This window comes from Ovis canadensis, chromosome 1 (genome assembly GCF_042477335.2).
Source record: "Ovis canadensis isolate MfBH-ARS-UI-01 breed Bighorn chromosome 1, ARS-UI_OviCan_v2, whole genome shotgun sequence".
Classification (NCBI taxonomy): domain Eukaryota; kingdom Metazoa; phylum Chordata; class Mammalia; order Artiodactyla; family Bovidae; genus Ovis; species Ovis canadensis.
The window spans coordinates 91,771,258-91,792,584 of record NC_091245.1 but is presented as its reverse complement, the minus strand read 5'-3'; the positions used below and the strand labels follow the sequence as shown (position 1 = coordinate 91,792,584).

The 21,327-nt window shown below is 36.2% G+C and overlaps 1 protein-coding gene and 1 pseudogene across 2 annotated transcripts in view; one reads left to right on the top strand and one right to left on the bottom strand.

Moving 5' to 3' along the window:
* Positions 1 to 21,327, bottom strand: part of LOC138446416 (large ribosomal subunit protein uL1 pseudogene) — a 94,137-nt pseudogene that overhangs the window by 60,589 nt on the left and 12,221 nt on the right.
* The window catches only part of PTPN22 (protein tyrosine phosphatase non-receptor type 22), a 59,451-nt gene that overhangs the window by 27,675 nt on the left and 10,449 nt on the right, over positions 1 to 21,327 (top strand). Inside the window, exons 11-16 of one of the 2 annotated variants that reach the window (XM_069601089.1) lie at positions 1,980 to 2,066; positions 12,659 to 12,735; positions 12,882 to 13,699; positions 16,162 to 16,245; positions 16,402 to 16,532; positions 17,947 to 17,974. In XM_069601089.1, coding sequence (XP_069457190.1) covers positions 1,980 to 2,066; positions 12,659 to 12,735; positions 12,882 to 13,699; positions 16,162 to 16,245; positions 16,402 to 16,532; positions 17,947 to 17,974 — 1,225 coding nt within the window. The remainder of the gene's footprint in view (positions 1 to 1,979; positions 2,067 to 12,658; positions 12,736 to 12,881; positions 13,700 to 16,161; positions 16,246 to 16,401; positions 16,533 to 17,946; positions 17,975 to 21,327) is intronic. The other variant, XM_069601095.1, reaches the window with a different exon arrangement.

Genomic DNA, 21,327 nt, shown 5'->3' with positions numbered 1-21,327 from the left:
CAAAGGGTTGGACACGACTGAAGCAACTAAACACACAGAACATTTTGCATAGTTTGTTAGAACTATTTCTTATTGCTAAAATAGTAAGACCCTAGTGGTTAAAGCTGGAGAAGCCAGTGGCACCCCACTCCAGTACTCTTGCCTGGCAAATCCCATGGACGGAGGAGCCTGGTAGGCTGCAGTCCGTGGGGTCGCTAAGAGTCGGACACGTCTGAGTGACTTCACTTTCACTTTTCACTTTCGTGCATTGGAGAAGGAAATGGCAACCTACTCCAGTGTTCTTGCCTGGAGAATCCCAGGGATAGGGAAGCCTGGTGGGCTGCCGTCTACAGGGTCGCACTGAGTCGGACACGACTGAAGCGACTTAGCAGCAGCAGCAGCAGTGTTTAAAGCACTTACAAATGAACTTGAACACAGGTTTAGAAGTAAAACAATTGACAATGGCACTTTAGATGTTTTTAAGTAAAAGTTCTAAATCAAAGGGAAAAAATTAAGAGCTATTATAATATAAACCTTCTGTTTGGCCCACACAGGTTTTCCACTAATAGTTAGTGGAAAAAGAATTCTTTTTCATGTGTATGACTGTAGGTGTTTTCTATATTCAACCTTTAGGGGGGAAAGTTTATGTGAAATGAAAGTATTGGCTGGTTTAAGGCTGTCAGACTTAAGGCCAATCCATGTAGATATATAAAGATTCCAGGAAGCATGCAACCTAAGTGTATAACATTAAACTGTATTACTGAATCAATAAATAAAGCCATACATCATTTCAGAAAAAGTCCATTTCAAGCCTATATGTAAGAGTTGGAAGACAGCTGACATAGTTTTAAGATAGCTTTCACATTTTGGCATTATCAACAACTAAATAACTTACCTGCTGTAGCTGCTTTTTTTGATACCTCTCTAACCAGGAAATAGCACTGTAACCAGATGAGTGCTTCCTGTCTGATTTTCCCATCTTCTTAAGAAAAAACTGAAGAGTGGGCCAATGGCTATGTTGGATGATACAGACTCTGCACTGTTCTCCTGCTACAGTTACTTTTGGCAAAAGTTATATTTTGTTTGTATACGATTGTGTAAACTGTCATTGAAAAACCTGAATAGGCCTATTTAGGTGAAAAATAGATCCAAAAATCAAGTGCTTGAGCAGGTACAGAGGCAAAAACAAGGTAGTACAGACCTATAAACCTGTAATTATAGCGGTTTCATTTCTCTGCAGTGGAATTCCTTTATAACCACAAATTTCCAAACTCTATTTAGTGGTCTTCTTTTCTTTGGTATCTTTGCTAAGATAGAATTTCAGCAGCTTGATCCAAATGCACTAAGAGTCAAAGGTTCAGGTACTAACCCAAGACATTGAAATTACTTCTGAATGATCTCAGACAAATCATAAACAGGGTTAACAACCTAGCTACTTTACAGATCAACTGTGAGAGTCATATTGAAGTTATTTATTAGCCATCATCAACATTAATCTACTTTTTCCCAGAAGAGATGAATAACCCTCAAAAAATGCATCTGAAATGAAATAAAAAACCATTTTTTTGGGCCATGTGGCATGCAGAATTTTAGTTTCCCCATCAGGGATCAAAACTGTGCCCCTTGCAATGGAAGAGCAGAGTCTTAAACACTGGACCTCCAGGGAGGTCCCTGGAATGAAAATTTTAAAGTGTGAGCAAACAAAATTAGAGGGAGGATAGTGGAAGGAAAGATAAATAAGAAAGTGGGGTTAGAATATAAAAAGCATGCTGCAAGGTCCTTGTATATTAGCTAGAGGTAGATAAAATATTTAGCTGTTTCTAGCATCCTAAAAATACTTTGAAACCTGACATGGGCTGCACAGACATAAGGCACTATCATTAAACTAATGTTTCAGGTTTGCTATACTAGGATTTGATTGGTGTTCATACTCCTGAGATTCTGTTAGTTCACCAAGTTTTTGTTTATTTTCATTTATTCCGGTTTGCGATGCTCTTCAGCAACAGTATGAACTGGTCTACAACGCTGTATTAGAACTATTTACGAGACAGATGGATGTTATCAGGGATAAACACTCTGGAACAGAGGTACATTTTAAATTTGATGTTTTGTAAAAAAAAAATGTTTTCATGTTGATTTTGGTCAAAGGATCTCAGATTAGTTGCAGGGCGACTTATAATTTATCATCACAACTAAACTGGAGTGTCAGATGTGCATGCGGCTGCACTATAAATCTCCTGTGAAGAAGGACAATTTAATTGAAGTACTTTAACTTAGAAAATTAATGTCTTGGTTAACCTTTTGCATACCATTTTAAGCTCAATTTAGAAACCATAGGAGCGGGTGAAAGGGCAAGCATATATTCTGTTTTCATGTTTTAGACAGTTGTGCGGCAAGTTAGAAGTTAGAGTGACAATTATAAAGTGAAATTGTATTTGAGTACTTTACATGATTTTTCAGGTTACTCAAGCTTCATTCTGATGGCATATGTACCATCAAATTTTGAAAATATTGTAGAATATCCCAAGGATTCTTAGCTGAAAATGTTGGGTATAAAAACAATTATGATTTGACCAAATTCTAATTGAAAAATATTGAGCATTCTAGATATGTTATTTTGAGCTCATCACAAAAATTGATGTCAAATATTTACTATGGAATCATGAAGTATTAGATTCTGAACAAACCTTAATAAGACAAAATTACTGATTGACCTTCCAGGGTGTATGTAATATATACAAATTAATTAAAATTTTAACACTACATTTTGTATTATGCATCTGAAAATATTCACTGAGTACCTATTGTTTTCACAGTATTAGGAATACAAAGTATATAAGATGTGACTCTCACAACTCCTATCACTTGAATGAATAAGCATTTGGAGTGAAAAAAAAAATAAAAAAACTGTTGAGGCTAGAGAATGAACTATGCAATCCTATAGTGAATGTCAGCTCTGAAGAAAAAGTGTAGGAGAAGGAGATGAAAACGAGAATATAGTTGCCAGACATTGTTACTTATATCCTGTTCATGCCTACTTCATTGGCTAGTACTCTCAAAACAAGCTTAAATAACAGAAGTGATTGTATGACCTAATTTTAATGGAAGAGATTCTCACGTTTTACTACTAACTGTGGTGTTGGTTTGATTGGAGGTATTTTGTTTATTTTATTATCTTTTTTGGCTGTGCTGGGTCTTCATTGCTGTATGAGGGCTTTCTCTAGTTGTGGCAAGTGGGGGCCACTCTCTGTTGCGGTGTGCAAGCTTCTCACTGTGCTGGCTTCCCTTGTTGAGGAGCGTGGGCTCTAGGTGCATGGGCTTCATAGTTGCAGCTTGCGGGCTTTAGAGTACAGGCTCAGTAGTTGTGGCGCGAGGGCTCAGTTGCCCCATGGCATGTAAGATTGTTCCAGACCAGGGATTGAACCTGTGTTTCCTGCATTGGCGGGCAAATTCTTCTGGACCTCCAGGGAAGTCTGAGATATATCTTTTAATTGTTTAAAGGAAGTATTAACTGACTTCTATTTTATTAAGAATTTTTTTTCAGAAAGAATGTTGAAATCTATCAACTGTACATCTTTGCATTTATAGAATGATCACATGGATTTTCTCCTTTGACATGATGATACAGTCATATCCTTGCTCTTCGAATAAAACCTTCTTGAACAAACACTATTCTCCTAACATGCTGTTGGAGTATGTGGTTCAATATTTTAGGCTCTAACAAATGTCAGTACTCAGATATAGCCCATGGCTCCAGACAGTTGAGTTGTTTGGAGTGTGCCCTTAGTCAATAAATAGGAACATAGGAATATGGTTCAACCTCCCACAGAAGGAATTGATTAACATCAGCCAAGGAGGACTTCTGTTTCTGGAAATATCAAGTAGATATACTTTCCCCTATTCTTTCCACTAAATATAACTAGAAACCCTGGACAACATACATATAAAATAAATATAAGAAGACTCTGAAAGATGGAGAGAAGACAGACCATCTAGGAACACTGGGACCCAAGGAATGACATAAAGGTGAGTTCCTTGAGTTTTCTTTTTCTTCATATATCACAGATTTGGAACTGAAGAAACCAACAAATTGGAAGTGCCAACAGTGCAGACAACAAAAACCCAACAGAATCCTGCTCTCTCCAGTCAAAGAACCAGGAAAGGGGCAGTCGAGCAAACCAGAAAACTTTAAGATACTAAGTATTTTACTTCAGTCAACATCAAAGAAAAAAATGGCTCCCAACCCCACCTATGCCAACAAAGAAGTGGAGAGCCTAGATTTCTATCCTCACAAAAATGGTAATACAGAGGACAACAGGTCAGCTATAAATACTCTCTCTATCAGAAGGCCAGTGTTATGTGTCATTCTTGTGATCATTCTAACAAAGAAAAATTTACAATCATTTAAAACAAGAAAAAGTCAAGTAAAGAGCTAGGAATTTTATTTCCACTGGACTGAAATGAGGTTTCCCTGCAGTGTCAGTGGAAACCAGGTGGGGAGCCTGAGTTTCTACCTGGCAGTAACCTGGTTCCCCAACATCTCTCCACTGATGGGGTGTCAGAAGAGGCCTAGTGGAGACTCAGGACTTTCAACATCATCCAGCAGTAATGAGACCACCCAGACCATGGTGTCACTAGAGACCACCTGGAGAGCCTCTCCTGTGGTGTCTTCCTTCAGGTGTTAACAGAGACTGTGAGAAAACTGGTGGGGATTGAATCCACTTGGCAATGGCAAGGCAGTAATGAGGTAGCGCCCCCACCCTTCTTCTTTCCCCTGTCAGAATGGGGTTTTAACAGCTACCCAGTTAAAAGAGAATAATATAACAGTACAAAAACATCTAGACTTCATGTGAAAAATCATTTGTCATACCAAGAACCAGGAGGATCTCAAACCAAATGAGTAAAAGACAATCAACAGATGACAACACTAAGATGACAGAGATGTAAGGATTATCTGACAAAGATTCTAAAGCAGCCATGATTAAAATGCTTCAGTGAGCAATTACGGGCATGGTTAAAACAAATGAAAAAATAAAAAGTCTCAGCAAAGAAATATAAAGACCTTGCAAAGAAAGAGAAGATATAAAGAAGAACCGAAAAGGAATTTTACAGTTGAAAAATAATGGTAATGGAAACAAAACAGCTCAGTAGATGGATTTAACAACACAGTACAGGACACAAGGAAAGAATCAATGAATTGAAAGACAAAACAATAGAAACTGCCCAATTTGAGCAATAGAAATAAAATAGACTAAAAAATAAAATAAAAATAAAATATAGAGCTTTAGGAAACTAAGTGACAATAACAAAACCCCTAGCATTAATGTCATTGATGTCCAAGGAGGAAAGGAGAAAAAAGGCAAGTCTAAAAAAGTACTGAAATTCTCATCATAAGTAAACTTCAGAAAACTAAATACAAAAATTCTAGGAAGCAGCCAAAGAAAAATGATATTAACTGAAGGGGAGAAACAATTAGAATGAAAATTAATACGTCATCAGAAAACATGGGGGTCAGAAGGAACTGGCACAGTATTTTACAAGCGCTGAAGGAAAAAAGCTTGTCAACATCTACATCCAGTAAAAAATATCCTTCAAGAATGAAGGGGAAATCAAGACAGTCTCAGGTGAAGAAAACCTAAGGGGATTTGTTGCCAGTAGATAGACCTACCCTAAAAAAATGGCAAAGGAATTTTTCTAAATAGAAAGGAAAGGAAAAATAATATGGTAAGCAACATGGTTAAATATAATAGGTTTTCTTTTTTCTCTTGATTTTTCTAAATCATTTAATGATTGAAGTGAAAATTATAACACTGATATGGTTCTAAATGTATTAGAAGAAATATTTAAGACAACTGCATTACAAAAAAGGAAGGGTTAGACACGTAAGGGGAGGTAAGGCTTCTGTATTGAATTAGTAAAACAGTAACACTTACAGACTTTGATAAGTCATGAATATATGGTGTAATTACTAGAGCCACTCCTCTGTACAAAGATATATTTTAAAAAACATTATAGGTAAATCAAAATGAAATTCTAAATATGCAGGAAAGAGAAAAAGGCAGGAAGAAGAAATGAGAAATGGAGAACAAACAGAAAACAATAGATAAAGTTAGAGACTTAAGCTCTACCACATTAATAATTACACTGAAAGTAAGTAACACAAATATACCAATTAACAGACAGATTGGCAGAGTGTATTGAAAACATGACCCAACTATATGCTGTTTGTAAGAACTACATTTCAAATATATAGGTTGGTTTAAAATAAAGGATTAGAAAAATATATATCGTGTAAACATGAATAAAGGGAAAGCAGGAGTAACTATATTAATAACAGAGAGACCTCAGAATAAAGAGTTATTATCCCACAAAAAGGAAGGGATAGTGTATAATGATAAAAGGGTCGATCCACCAATAAGATGTATTTAACAATCCTAAGTGTGTATGGACCAGACCTGCAAGATATGTGAAGCAAAAACTGATAGGATTAAAAGGAGCAATAGAAAAATCCACAGTTATATTTGGAGACTTCAATACCCCTCTCTCAAAATTTATAGAACTCAGCAAGAACTGTGCAAGAATATGTGAGAACTTAACACCACCACCACCACCAACTAACAGGATCAAATTGATATTTAGAGGAGTCTCCACCTAACAACACAAGAATATGCACTTTTTTCAAGTCCTGATTGAACATATACCAAGGTGGATCACATCCTGGGCCATTAAACAATCTCAAAAATATAAAGAATTGATATCATATAGAATGTATTCTCTGAGTTCTATGGAATGAAAATCAAAGTTGATAACAGAAAAATAACAAGAAAAGAACCAAGTACTTGGAAACCACATAAGACTTTGAAAAAATCCATTGACTCAAAAAAAGAAGTTTAAAGAGAAATTTCTGAAAAACACATTGAACCGAATAAAAATACGAAAATACCATATATTGAGATTTGTCACACAGAGCTCCAGGAGTGCTGAGAGCAAAGTTTATAGCACCTTAAATCCATATAATAAAAAATTGTTATCGTTGTTGTTTAGTCACTAAGTTGTGTCCAATTCTTTTGTGACCCCATGGACTGTAGCCTGCCAGGCTCCTATGCCCATGGGATTTCCCAGGCAAGAATACTGGAGTCGGTTGCCATTTCCTTATCCAGGGAGTCTTCCTGACCCAGGGATCGCGACAGAGGAGCCTGGCAGGCTCTAGTCTATGGGGTTGCAAAGAGTTGAACACAACTCAACAACTAAACAACTAACATATATATACACACACACACACACGCACGCACATATGTATTAAAATATAAATATATATATATATATATCTCACATCTTCTTTATCTATTCATCTGTTGATGGACATTTAAATAGCTTCCATATCTTAGCTATTATAAATTGTGCTGCTATGAACATAAGGGTGCATGCATATTTTCTTCTTTATTTGTTGAAAACAACTTTCTTTTTTTAAAAAAAAAAAAAAGTTTTTGAATTATAGTTTTGTCTGGATATATGCCCAGGAGTGGGATTGCTGGATTTTATGACTTTAGTTTTTTGAGGATCCTCCATACTGTTTTCCATTGTGACTGCACCAATTTACATTCCCACCAACAGTGTAAGAGGGCTCCCTTTTCTCCCTACCCTATCCAGTATTTATTTGTAGACTTAATGGTCATTCAGACTGGTGTGAGGTAGTACCTCATAGTTTTGATTTGCATTTCTCTAATAATTAGCAATGATGAGCATTTTTTCATATGCATTTTGGCCACCTGTGTATCTTTGGAGAAATGTGTATTTAGGTTTTCTGCCCATTTTTTCGATTAGATTGTTTGGGTTTTTTTGTCATTGAGTTGTATGAGCTGTTTGTGTATTTTGGAAATTAATCCCTTGTTGGTTGTATCATTTGCAAATATTTTTTCCTAGTCCCTAGGTTGTCTTTTTGTTTGTTTATGGTTTCCTTTGCTGTGCAAAAGCTTGTTAGTTTGATTGGGTTCTGTTTGTTTATATTAGCTTTTATTCTATTGCCTTGGGAGACTGACCTAAGAAAACATTGGTACAATTTATGTTAGAGAATTCTCTTCTAGGATTTTTATGGTATCGTATCTTAAAGTCTTTAAGCCATCTGAGTTTATTTTTGTGTATGACATGAGGGTGTGTTCTAATTTCATTGTTTTACATTCAGCTGTCCAACTTTTCCATGACTTGCTGAAGAGACTGTTTTTCTCCATTGTATATTCTTGCCTCTTTTGTTGAAAATTAATTGACTGTAGGTGTGTGGGTTTATTTCTGGGCTCTCTATTCTTTTCTATTGTCCATATGTCTGTTTTTGTGTCTTTTTCCCATTTTTGAGTTGGTCGTTTTTGAGTCTTAGAGGTTCTCTATGGGGAGGGAGGAGAGAGGGGGGTTCAGGATGGGGAACACGTGTATACCTGTGGCGGATTCATGTTGATGTATGGCAAAACCTATACAATATTGTAAAGTAATTAACCTCCAATTAAAATAAATAAATTTATATTTTAAAAAAGTTCTCTAAATATTCTGGATATTAATCCTTATCAGATATATGTGTTGCCCTTTTACTCTGTTGATTTTGCCCTTTGATGCATATAACTTTTTAATTTTCATAAAATCCAATTTGTCTCCTTTTTGTTTTGTTGATAGTGCCTTTGGTGTCATAGATATGAAATCATTGCCAGACCCAATGCCATGACGCTTTCTGTTTTCTTCTAAGAGTTTTAGTTTTAGCTCTTATGTTTAGGTATTTGATCCATTTTGAGTTAATCTTTGTATATACTGCAAGAATCCAACATTTTTTTGCATGTAGATGCCCAGTTTTCCCAGCATCATTTGTTGAAAAGGCTGTCTCTTCTCCATTGAATGCTCTAGGCAACCTCATCAAAAATCAATTGCTCATTGATTTCCCTGGTGGTCCAGTGGCTAAGACTCCACATTCTTGATGCAGAGAACCCCGGTTCAATCCCTGGTCAGGGAATTAGATCCCACATACTTCAACAGACACCAAAGATCCTGCATGTCACAAATAAGACCCAACATAGCCAAATAAATATTTCAAACAATCAATTGCTCTTTCTGTGAGTTTACTGTGCTGCTGCTGCTGCTGCTGAGTCGCTTCAGTCGTGTCTGACTCTGTGAGACCCCAGAGACAGAAGCCCACCAGGCTCCCCCGTCCCTGGGATTCTCCAGGCAAGAACACTGCAGTGGGTTGCCATTTCCTTCTCCAATGCATGAAAGTGAAAAGTGAAAGTGAAGTCGCTCAGTCGTGTCCGACTCCTTGCGACACCATGGACTGCAGCCTACCAGGCTCCTCCATCCATGGGATTTTCCAGGCAAGAGTACTGGAGTGGGGTGCCACTGCCTTCTCCAGAGTTTACTGTTAGGCTCTCTATTTTATTCCATTAATCTGTATGGCTGTTCAATGTCAGTACCATATTGTTTCATTGGTAAGTTTTACATATTGTAAAACTTATTACATAAGTTTTATTAAAACTTTATTGTTTTATTACTGTTTGTAGTACCTCTTGATAACAGGAAGTTTAAGTCCTTCATCTTTGCTCTTCTTTTTCAAGATTGTCTTAGCTAGCCAGAGTCCCTTGAGATTCTGCATGAATTTTAAGATGAGGTTTTCTATTTCTGCAAAGGCATCATTTTGATAGGGATTGCGCTGAATCTGTAGATTACTTTGGGTAATGGTATTGTAACAATAATAATATCATCCACTTCATGAACATAGATTGTCTCCCCTTTGTTTTGTCAGCAATGCTTTGTAGTTTTCAGCATGTCTTTCATTTCTTTGGTTAAATTTATTCTTTAGTATGTATATTTTTGATGCTAATTGCTTTTCTAATTTTCTTTTCAGATTGTTTATTGTTACTTTATAGTAATGCAACTGGTTTTTGTGGTGTTGACTGTATATTCTGCAACTTTTCTGAATTGGTTTATTAGGTCTTGCAATTGTGTGTGTGTGTGTGTGTGTGTGTGTGTAATCCTTCCACATATAAAATCATGTCATCTGCAAATGAAGATAACTTTGCTTACTTCTTTTCCATTTTGACAGCTTTTTTTGTGTGTATGTGTGCACCTAATTGCTCTTGCTAGACCCTCCATATTATGTTGACTAAAAGTGGTAAAAATTGGCATCCTTGTCATGTGCCTGATCTTGGGAGAAAGCTTTTAATCTTTCACCATTGAGTATGATATTAGCTGTAGGTTTTTCATATATGGCCTTTATCATATTGACGAAGTTCCCTTAAATTCCCAGTTTATTAGAGTATTTCTATCAAGAATTTGTCAAAAATTTCTGCATCAATTGATATGATCATGTGGATTTCTTCCCTTTAATTCTCTTATGATATGTTACATTGATTTCTTAAGTCTTAAATCCCAGTTGGTCAAGGGGTATAATTCTTTTCCTACACTGAATTCAGTTTGCTAGTATTTTATTGAGGACTTTGCATCAATATTCATGAAGAATATTGGTCTGAGGCTTTCTTTTGCTTGTAGCATCTTTGTCTAGTTTTGGTAACAGGCATTTACTGTTCTTATAGGGTCATCAACTTAGCACTGTCAGTCAATTTTTAGGAAGAGTTTGTGCAGGTGTTTATTCTTCCTTAAATGTTTGGTAGAATTCACCAGTGAAGCTGATCCTGGACTTTTCTTTGTTGGGAAAATATTTGATTACTGATTCAGTCTACTCACCAGTTGTAGGTCTATTCAGATTTTGCATTTCTTTCTGAGTAAGTTTTGGTTGATCAAGTATTTCAGGAATTTGTCCACTTAATCCAGGTTATACAATTTGTTGGCATACAATTGTTCCTATTATGTGTATTTTTTATTTCTATGAAGTTGGGCATAATGTCCCCACTTTTATTTCTGTAATTTGAGATTTTAGCAAGTTTAGTCTTCTCTTTTTACCTTTGTCCATCTTGTTAAAGGTTTGTGAATTTTTACTGATCTTTTCAAAGGATCAAATTTTGGTTTTGTTGATTTTCTCCATTGTTTTCTTAGTCTCTATTTCATTTATCTCTGTTGTAATCTTTTTTTACCTCTAAGAACTGCTTTCACTGTATCCCGTATATTTTGGTATGATGTATTTTCATTTATTTCTAAGTATTCTCTCATTTCTATTGTGATTTCTCCTTTGACCTGCTAGTTGTTTAACATAGTTTAATTTATACATATGTGTGAATTTTCCAGTTTTTCCTGTTATTCATTTCTAGTCTCAATCCATTCTAATTGAAAAAGATACTCTGTATGACTTCTATTTTTTTAAATTTATTAAAGCTTGTTTTGCAGCCTAATATATGGTCTGTCCTAGAGAACATTCCATAAATGTTTGAGAAAAATGTCTGTGTTGCTGGGTAGAGTGTTCTATAAGTATTTGTTAGTTCATATCAGTTTATGTGATTATCCAAGTATGTCCTCTATTTCTTTGTTGATCTTCTGATTGTTCTATTCATTATTAAAAGTGGAGTATTAAATTATCTGTATCAGTTTACTAGGCTTACTGTAACAAGTACTGTAAACCAAGGGGGGCTTAAAACTCACAGTTCTGGAGTCACAAAGTCTAAAACCAAGGTGTCATCCAGGCTATGGTCTCTCAGAGCTCTAGGGGAAGAATTTTCCTTGCCTATTCCTATTTTTTGGTGTTTCCAGAAATCCTTGGTGTTCTTTGGCTTGCAGATATATCGCCCCAGCCTCTGTCTCCATCATTGCACCATATTCTCCCTGTGCTTTCTCTTTTTACAAGGACACAAGTCATTGTATTAAGGCCCACTATAATCCAATATGATCTCATCTTAGATTACATTTGCAAAAATCCTATTTCCAAATAAAGTCACATTCACAGATTTCAGGGATTAGATTTCAACATATCTTTTTGAGAGTCACAATTAAACCCATTACAAGTGGAATCTTATCACTGCTGACGTTTTAGAAAACAAATTTAAATAGCTCCAAAGGCAGGATATTTTTTACAATTGCTGGTAGCTTGGATTCCATGAGTCACAGTAACAAATTTCGTAATGTGATAATTGCTATGAAGAAAATAAAGATTGAGAGTGTTTGCGCAGGTGGGTGGGAGTGTGATTTTAGGTTGAGTGGTCAGGGAAGGTTTCCTTACGTAGGTGACATTTAAGCAGAGAATAATCACTTTAGAAAGAACCAACCATGCAAAATGTATTGAGCAAGGGTATTTCAATCAGAAAGAATAGTAAAAGCTTTGAATTGGAAATGAATTTGGTATACTTAAGGAATGGCAAGAAAACTGGTATAGCTGGAGCACAGTAAGGAAGAAAAAGATGGAGCAAGCATGAGGACATAACATAAAAAGCTGAGATGATGAAATTTCTGAAAGTACAATGTTTTTGAGAATAAAGTTGTATTTTAAGTAAACAACATTTTAAAACTTTCACATATGAAAGATGATGCTAAGCAAATCCTTCTTAATCTCCATAACACTATTTAATCTTTTATTTTGATCCTTTTGATCTCAGTATGTGAACAAGTTCTTGCTGCATTCAATATTTTGGAAACTCATGATTCTTTCATGAATTATTTTAAATTTTTATATTTTCTGAGAAATAACTTTTCCATTTTATGAATGTTAAAATCTATCATGACCATTGCTTCACTAAAAATCAATCTCTCACTTCTCTTGAAGATTCAAGCAAAGGACTCAGTTTTTGAGCAAAATCCCAACATAAAAGCAAAATCTTATTCTCCTAATTTACCAAAAAGGTAAGTATGGTTTTACACATACAATGTTGTCTAATTGTGTCTGGGAGGAATAGCTCATGTTTATATCTCATCATGATGCTGAGAAGAGGATATGGGAAGAGGCCTTTTTGGAATATGGTATCATCATCCCTTTCTTTCTGTTTCAGCAACATAAAAGAAGCAAAAGTGATGAACCAACAGAGCAAAGGAAGGATAAGGGTGAAAAGTGCAGAAACTTCTTCCTTTGACCTCAGGACTTCTGAAATAAATGAAAAGGAAGGGTTAGACATGCACCCTGCTAAACAGAGCAGTTCTTTAGAGTTTTTGGAACTGAACTGTGGTTGTAACAAAAATGCTGACACAACCATGAAATGGGAGACAAAGGTATTCCCAATAGCTGGGGAGCCTCTTCAGAAGCATCAAAGTTTGGACTTGAGTTCCATTTTGTTTGGAGCATATCCTAAATCTAAACCTGTAAATGCAGCAGGAAGATATTCTAATTTAAAGGTGCCAATACTGCGGACCAAATCAACTCCCTTTGAATTGATGCAACAGAGAGACAGCAAAGAGCTGGACATAAAGGGAAATTTTTATTTGGAATCTCAACCACACAACTGTTGTGTTGATCAGGCTCAAAAAGTGATGCATGTTTCTTCAGCAGAACTTAATTTTTCACCATCACATGACTCTAAGCATCAAACGTGCAATGCTGCTAATGCAAAGCAGCATGTCTCTGGTGCTTTTAATGAGCATTCTTATATGTCTTTAGTAGAAGATCCTTATTTTTCATCATTGTCTCCAAGTAGTGCTCATTCTAAGATGTCTTTTGATTTACCTCAGAAGCAAGATGGAAGTGTTTTACCTTGTTCTTCCCTGTCAAAATCCTCTACAACCCTCTTTCCTCATTACAGTTCACATGATTCTTTAACACTGACTGCCCTGACCAATTTTCCCCCACCACTGAACCAAGAGACAGCAGCAGTAGGTAAGTTATTTTTAAAAGTTAATATGGCATTTTAGATACTTTGTTTCTGTAAGATTTGGTTTCATCTCACCTTCCCCCTTATCATGCTTCATTCTCTGCTTGCCTCTTTTTCCTCCTCCTTCTCAAAAAAAAAAAAAAAAAAAAGACAGACAGAAAGAAAGAAAAATTCCATGAAACAAGCAACAGTAGAGGCAGTCAGATCTAGTACAGGACCTATGCCAGCAGGCGTGCTTCTAAAGGCAGTAATCCTCATTCCTCAATGTGTCTATCAAAAGTCCACAGTTTATCCTTAGCATGCAGCAACAACTTGCAAAAGAACATCAGAAAAGATTCGATCAACAGTACCACATGGTCACTCAGAATTTTTGTTGGCGAACCATGTGGCTATACTAAATTGAACAGATTGCTAAGAATTGAATTCTCTTCCTGCAGGAGTTGGAAGAGAAGGATTTGATTTCCTCTTGTCCTTTAATAGGGGCTTCCTTGGTGGTTCAGTAAAGAATCTGCCTGCAATACAGGAGAACTCGGTTCAGTCCCTCGGTCAGGAAGATCCCCTGGAGAAGAGAATGGCTACTCACTCCAGTATTCTTGCCTGGAGAATTCCAAGAACAGAGGATTCTGGCAGGCTATAGTCCATGGGGTTGCAAAGAGTCAGACATGACTGAGTGACTAACACTTTCACTTTCTGTCCTTTTATAATAATTTTATAGATGAGGATATGTGTTCAGTAGTCTGTGTGAGATTTTAATCTTATATAAATCTTTAATTTCATACTTTATCTCCTTTACAATTCTGTATTTTTGCATATTATGCAAAAATTGTTATTATGCAAAAATTGTGTGCTAAGTTGCTTAGTCATATCTGATTCTTCGCAACTCTATGGACTGTAGCCCTCCAGACTTCTCTGTCCATGGGATTTTCCAGGTAAGAATACTAGAGTGGGTTGCCATGCCCTCCTCCAGGGGATCTTCCCAACCCAGGGATTGAACCTGTTTCTCTTGTCTCCTGCATTGGCAGGTGGGTTCTTTATCACTATCACCACCTGGAAAGCTCTTAGGCAAAAAAAATGTTTTATATTACTGCTGCTGCCACTGCTGCTAAGTCATTTCAGTCGTGTCCGACTCTGTGCGACCCCATAGACGGGGTCTAAATATTCTAGAATATTTAGAATATTCTAAATATTCTATTAGATAATTGTAATAGACGGCAGCACAGCAGGCTCCCCCGTCCCTGGGATTCTCCAGACACTGGAGTGGGTTGCCATTTGGTTTGAAAGTAGAAGTAAATATTCTATTAGATAATTGTAATAGTTTGACGTGGAAGAAGATGAAGGAAAGCAAAAACAACAAATTTAACTCTTTTAGGTATATAATCAGAAATTTATATAGAACATTCTACCTAAGTAGGAAATAGAGAAAACTTTTTCTCTATGACATCATTTGTAAAGAATCCTCCGGCTAATGCAGTAGACGTGGGTTCAATCCTGGGTCAGGAAGATCACCTGGCGGAGGAAATAGCAACTCGCTCCAGTATCTTGCTTGAAAAATCCCATGGATAGAGGAGCTGGGCAGGCTACAGTCCCTGGGGTCACAAAGAGTAGGACATGACTGAGCGACAGAGCACCCACCCATGACATTTACTGTACAGAGTTCCTCAAAAGATACACAGATGCATAGCTTTGTTATAAAAATATTTCATCTGTATCTAGTTCCTTCTTTGATTAGAAGGAAAGGTTATATACTTTGATCTTGTTTTATGATTTAAAGAAATTTTATTTTCCTAGATATCCACAATACCTTAAACTTGTCTGAGTGCCAACTTTGGAAACCAAATCTTTTTCAAGGAGTGTAGCAACACTGACATGTGTGCCATCTGGTGGCAATTTCTTGTAACAGCAGATTCTATAAAAATTCTGAATACATCTATAGACATATATTAACAGAAAACCTTGTTATACCATTGTTTTGTAAAAAGGTAAATGTCAATATTCTTAATTCTATAAAAATGAAGAAATACTAAATCTTTATGATTTTACCTCCTCTGTAATTGAATCTGGCATGTTAAGGCGCTTCATGATGCTGTATTGTATATTCTATGTAAAACAAAGGGCAAACGTTGTGCAGAAAACAATTCAAAGCTTCCTAAATTAATATTAAAATTTTAGTTATGTTAACTGATACTCAGCAACTTAATTAAAATATCTTTGGGCTTTTAAAAGAAGTAAATTTTGAAGAATTAAAAAAACCCCTGGGTTTACAACTTAGGATGAGAGAATTTATGTTGCTTTTTCCATGAGTGAACAGATACCAGCTTATACATCTTAGTGATGTTTGACATAATTTGTATCAAGATTAGAATATAAGAATTTTCTTTGGATTTTTGAGTGAACAGATACCAGCTTAAATATCTTTTTAAAATCTTTGAATTTTTCTAATTAAAAATTGTGATTTTATTTTTGATAGCAACTTCTCCACAGATAGATGATGAAATCCCTCCTCCACTTCCTGAACGGACACCTGAATCTTTTATTGTAGTAGAGGAAGCCGGTGAGTACAGTTCAGTAAGTGTAAAGTAAAGTGTGGATTAACTAGATTATTTCTCAGGTCTTTTCAGTATTCTGGGTGCCATTGCTGAGAAACACTTGCCCTTTAAAATTACAATACTCCTAAGAATTGAATCATATTTATTTATTTATGTTACAGGAGAACTCCCACAGGGTGTTCCCAAATCTTCATCTTCACCTGTGAAGGTAAAAATTGGAACATCACTAGAATGCAGTGGAACATCACTAGAATGTAGTGGAACATCTGAATCAAAGAAATCTGATGATTTGGTAAGATTTAGACCAAGCAAGGTCAATAACTATTTTTTCTGACTCTACTCACTAAGATTCAACAGACTGTGGTCTATTCTTCATATATTTTTAACATCTATCACTTAGTAAATGTTGAGCGAATACTTTTTATAAAACAATGTGGTAGAGAATGTAGGGAATAAAAAGATATGTATAATATACAGTTATTGTCTTTAAGAAATTTGAAGTTTAGCAGTAAAGATATAGCATGTGTATACAAAGTCTATTTTTGTCTGTATTTATTATAATAACAAGACAAATATAATCAATGCCATATGAAAGCTCTTAAGCTTTGAAAGAGTGCGAGATCCCTTCAGGTTGGAAGTGATCAAGGAAGATTTAGTGAAAGAGTAAACATTTGACCTTATTCATAAAGCACAATCAAGGCAAAAATAATTGTTTCATAAGTAGACTGCTTGTTCATAGTAGTCATCTGGTAGGCAGTTTCTTGTTAGCTCTGATACCATATTATAGAGAGCAGTTTTTGAAAAATAACAGATGTCTATATTATTTAATATAAACCTTCTGGAATTATGCTCTCTGCCTCTAGAAGAAAAACCTACACTTTCAACAATCTGTTATGCATTTGTGTACAATTCTATGAGGAACCAACTATCTTAACCTTTCAGAGATCAGAAAAGTAATTATCGAAAACATTTAAACATGTCTACAGTTGCAGTGGTGGTAAAAATATTCTCCACCTTTTAAATTACACTTTTAATGTACTAGTAACTGTTACTGTTCGGAGAAGGCGATGGCATCCCACTCCAGTACTCTTGCCTGGAAAATCCCATGGACAGAGAGGAGCGTGGTGGGCTGCAGTCCATGGGGTCGAGAAGAGTCGGACACGACTGAGCGACTTCACTTTCACTTTTCACTTTCATGCACTGGAGAAGGAAATGGCAACCCACTGCAGTGTTCTTGCCTGGAGAATCCCAGGGACGGGGGAGCCTGGTGGGCTGCCGTCTATGGGGTCACACAGAGTCGGACACGATTGAAACGACTTACCAGCAGCAGCAGCAGCAACTATTACTGTTACTGCTAATGGTCTTTATCTTAACAAGTCCTAGGGCAAAGACCAATCACTCTATTCCAGCATCATGAAGTCATTTCAATTGCAACAACCTAACCTTAAATTTTCAGGGAAATGTTCTCAGTAGGAGCAAATAAGTATAGAAAGGATCAACTTAGAATCAATATTCATGACATCTAAAAAAACCACTGGAAGAATAGATGATTTTTCACAATTCATTCAGCATATTTATAAATTAGGAAAAATAGGGAAAACATAATTCTATTGGTATATGAAATATAATTTTTTTAAATGCTATTTATTGCCTAGAGTTTATAGATTTGTGTACATGTTGTTCTTTCTTTTTTTTTTTTCTTCCAGAGTATAAAACCCCAGAGTCCAAAATCAGGTAAAACATTTATTTTCCTTGGCTTTAGGTGACATTTAGCCATAAGAATTTGTACTGCCAAGAATGGCTCATTAAGTTTAGAGTAATTCACCTCAGGAGATGGCATGGTTTCCATAATAGCTTCCACTACTCATTGATTTACTTCTGGTTTTCCTAGGCTAGTAGTTTTGTTTTGTGAAGGGTAAGAGGAAAACAGGATCTTAGAATTCTCCTTGATAAACAACCCAGCTATTTCGGATACAACTTCTTAAAACTTTGCAGCAGTTCCATTTTACTGGTTTTATCATTGTTAACATTGTCATTCTGAAAAACTATTTCTGACCACTTAGGTTTTTAACTTGCTGCTGCTTCTCCAGTACTTTCTTACTTGTTTTATGCAATGAACAACAACACCAACAGCCAACAGTTATTGAACACTGATAGGTATTTTACATATATTATGACAGGTAGTAGTTACCCTTAACATATTTATTCATATTAACATATTATTCAAATACATAAATAAGTAGTATAACATAGACGTTAAAAAGCATGGGCTTCGGAGTCAGGTAGACTTTCATTCAAAATCCCCAGCCTACCAATAGTTATCAAAATCTATGACCTTGTTTAAGTTATATATCGCTGTTGTTCAGTTGCTAAGTGATGTCCAACTCTTTGCGACTCTATGAACTGTGATTTTTCTCATTGATAAAATGAGGATAATAGAACTTCCCTTCTAAGAGGATTTCTGTGAGGATTTAGTGAGATAATATAAGTATAAAGCTTTTAGCACAGTGGTTTCAAATAAGTTCTCATTAAATGTTATCAGGGAATCCCCTCATTAAATGTTACCTATTATAATTATTAGGTAATTATTAAATGAACATTTTAAGTTCTGTGTGCCTTATCCAATGTTAGAATAGGCAGGATATGTAAGAAAGAGCACTTGCTTAATGATTACAGTGTTAGTCGCTCAGTTGAGACAGACTCTTGTGACCCCATGGACTGTAGTCCACCAGGCTCCTCTGTCCATGGGATTCTTCAGGCAAGAAGACTGGAGTGGGCTGCTTAATGATTATATATGTACTCAAATTGGGTAGACAAAATTAATACTCATTGCACCTATTAAGTTGTAATCTATATGGCATTGATTCTAATCACCAGGGGTCTGGAAAAACAAAAGGCATCATTGGAGTGGTTAGGGAAGGTTTCATTGAGTAGAGAAAAGAAATTGAAAATTATTGATAGAAGAAAAAAGAGTGAATTCTAGGAGCAGGGATCAGAGTAACAGTGACTCAAAGGTAAAAATAAGCATGATGGGTACAGATCATAAACTGTAAGGAAACTGTAAGTAGGTTAATTTAGTTGCAACAGAGGTTCTGTTTTAGGGAAATAAGGAAAATAAATTTGGATAGATAATGTGGGAAAGTTCTGAAGGACTTAAAGGATATGCAGATGAAATACCCAGAACAAATCTATATATAGAGAAAGCAGATTTGTGGTTGCCCATCTAATCTGGGGGTAATGGGAAGTGATTACTAAATGGGTGTGTAGTTTGTTTTCAGGAAGATTAAAATTTTGTCACCAGACTGCGGTGATATTCGGACATCAATGTGAGTGTACTAAATGTCATTAATGGCAAATATTGTTTTGTGTATTTTATCACACAAAAAAAATTTGGCAGAAAAATTTAGATTTAATAAGTAATAAGCACTACAGGTTATCAGGGGAGCATTAAGGTGAAAATGGTATTTTGGGAAGGTATTTGGCAGGATATTGTTATCTGAAAGTTATAGTTCTCATAATACTTCCTAAAATCAAACCCACTCCATGATTCTTGCCAGAAAAATCCCATGGACAGAGGATCCTGGTGGGCTACTGTCCATGGGATCACAAAGGAGTCAGACACAACTTAGCAACTAAATAACAACAGATATTACTCAATTGTTAAAGAATTAAATATTGTCATTTGAATAAAAAAATACTTCCTAAAATCAAACTGGAAGGTGATAAGCTACTTTAGAGTAGTTATCAAATATTTATTAAATGCCTACTATTTGCCAGTGATTGTATTTGATGGAAGTACTGCATTGATATTTAATTTTTGCATATTACCCAGGAAACAAGCAATAAACAAGAGAACTTGCTTTATAGATAAGTCTTGAGACCTAAAAAACCCAATGACCAAAAGACAGATAAAACTCTAGCACTTAACAATGTATTCATTTTCAAAAGACATTAATAAAGTATATAATTGTACTTAGTGCTATACAAAGGAGTACGTCAAGGCTGTATATTGTCACCCTGCTTATTTAACTTATATGCAGAGTACATCATGAGAAATGCTGGACTGGAAGAAACACAAGCTGGAATCAAGATTGCCAGGAGAAATATCAATAACCTCAGATATGCAGATGACACCACCCTTATGGCAGAAAGTGAAGAGAAGCTAAAAAGCCTCTTGATGAAAGTGAAAGAGGAGAGTGAAAAAGTTGGCTTAAAGCTCAACATTCAGAAAACGAAGATCATGGCATCCGGTCCCATCACTTCATGGGAAATAGATGGGGAAACAGTGGAAACAGTGTCAGACTTTTTGTTTTTTTGGGCTCCAAAATCACTGCAGATGGTGACTGCAGCCATGAAATTAAAAGACGCTTACTCCTTGGAAGAAAAGTTATGACCAACCTAGATAGCATGTTCAAAAGCAGAGACATTACTTTGCCGACTAAGGTCCGTCTAGTCAAGGCTATGGTTTTCCCAGTGGTCATGTATGGATATGAGAGCTGGACTGTGAAGAAGGCTGAGCGCTATAGAATTGATGCGTTTGAACTGTGGTGTTGGAGAAGACTCTTGAGAGTCCCTTGGACTGCAAGGAGATCCAAATAGTCCATTCTGAAGGAGATCAACCCTGGGATATCTGTGGAAGGAATGATGCTAAAACTGAAACTCCAGTACTTAGGCCACCTCATGCAAAGAGTTGACTCACTGGAAAACTCTGATGCTGGGAGGGACTGGGGGCAGGAGGAGAAGGGGACGACAGAGGATGAGATGGCTGGATGGCATCACGGGCTCGATGGACGTGAGTCTGAGTGAACTCCAGGAGATGGTGATGGACAGGGAGGCCTGGCGTGCTGCGATTCATGGGGTCGCAAAGAGTCGGACACGACTGAGCTACTGAACTGAACTGAACTGAGTGCTGTACAATGAGGAGCATACATCAATAGAACACCATTTGTATCTTTAGGACTTATGTTGTGAGAAAATAGCTCCATTATTTAAAATTCTTTATCACGGAAATGGGCTTTCAGGTGGCTGAGTGGTAAAGAATCTGTCTGTAATGCAGGAGTCACAGGTTTAATCCTTGTGTCAGGAAG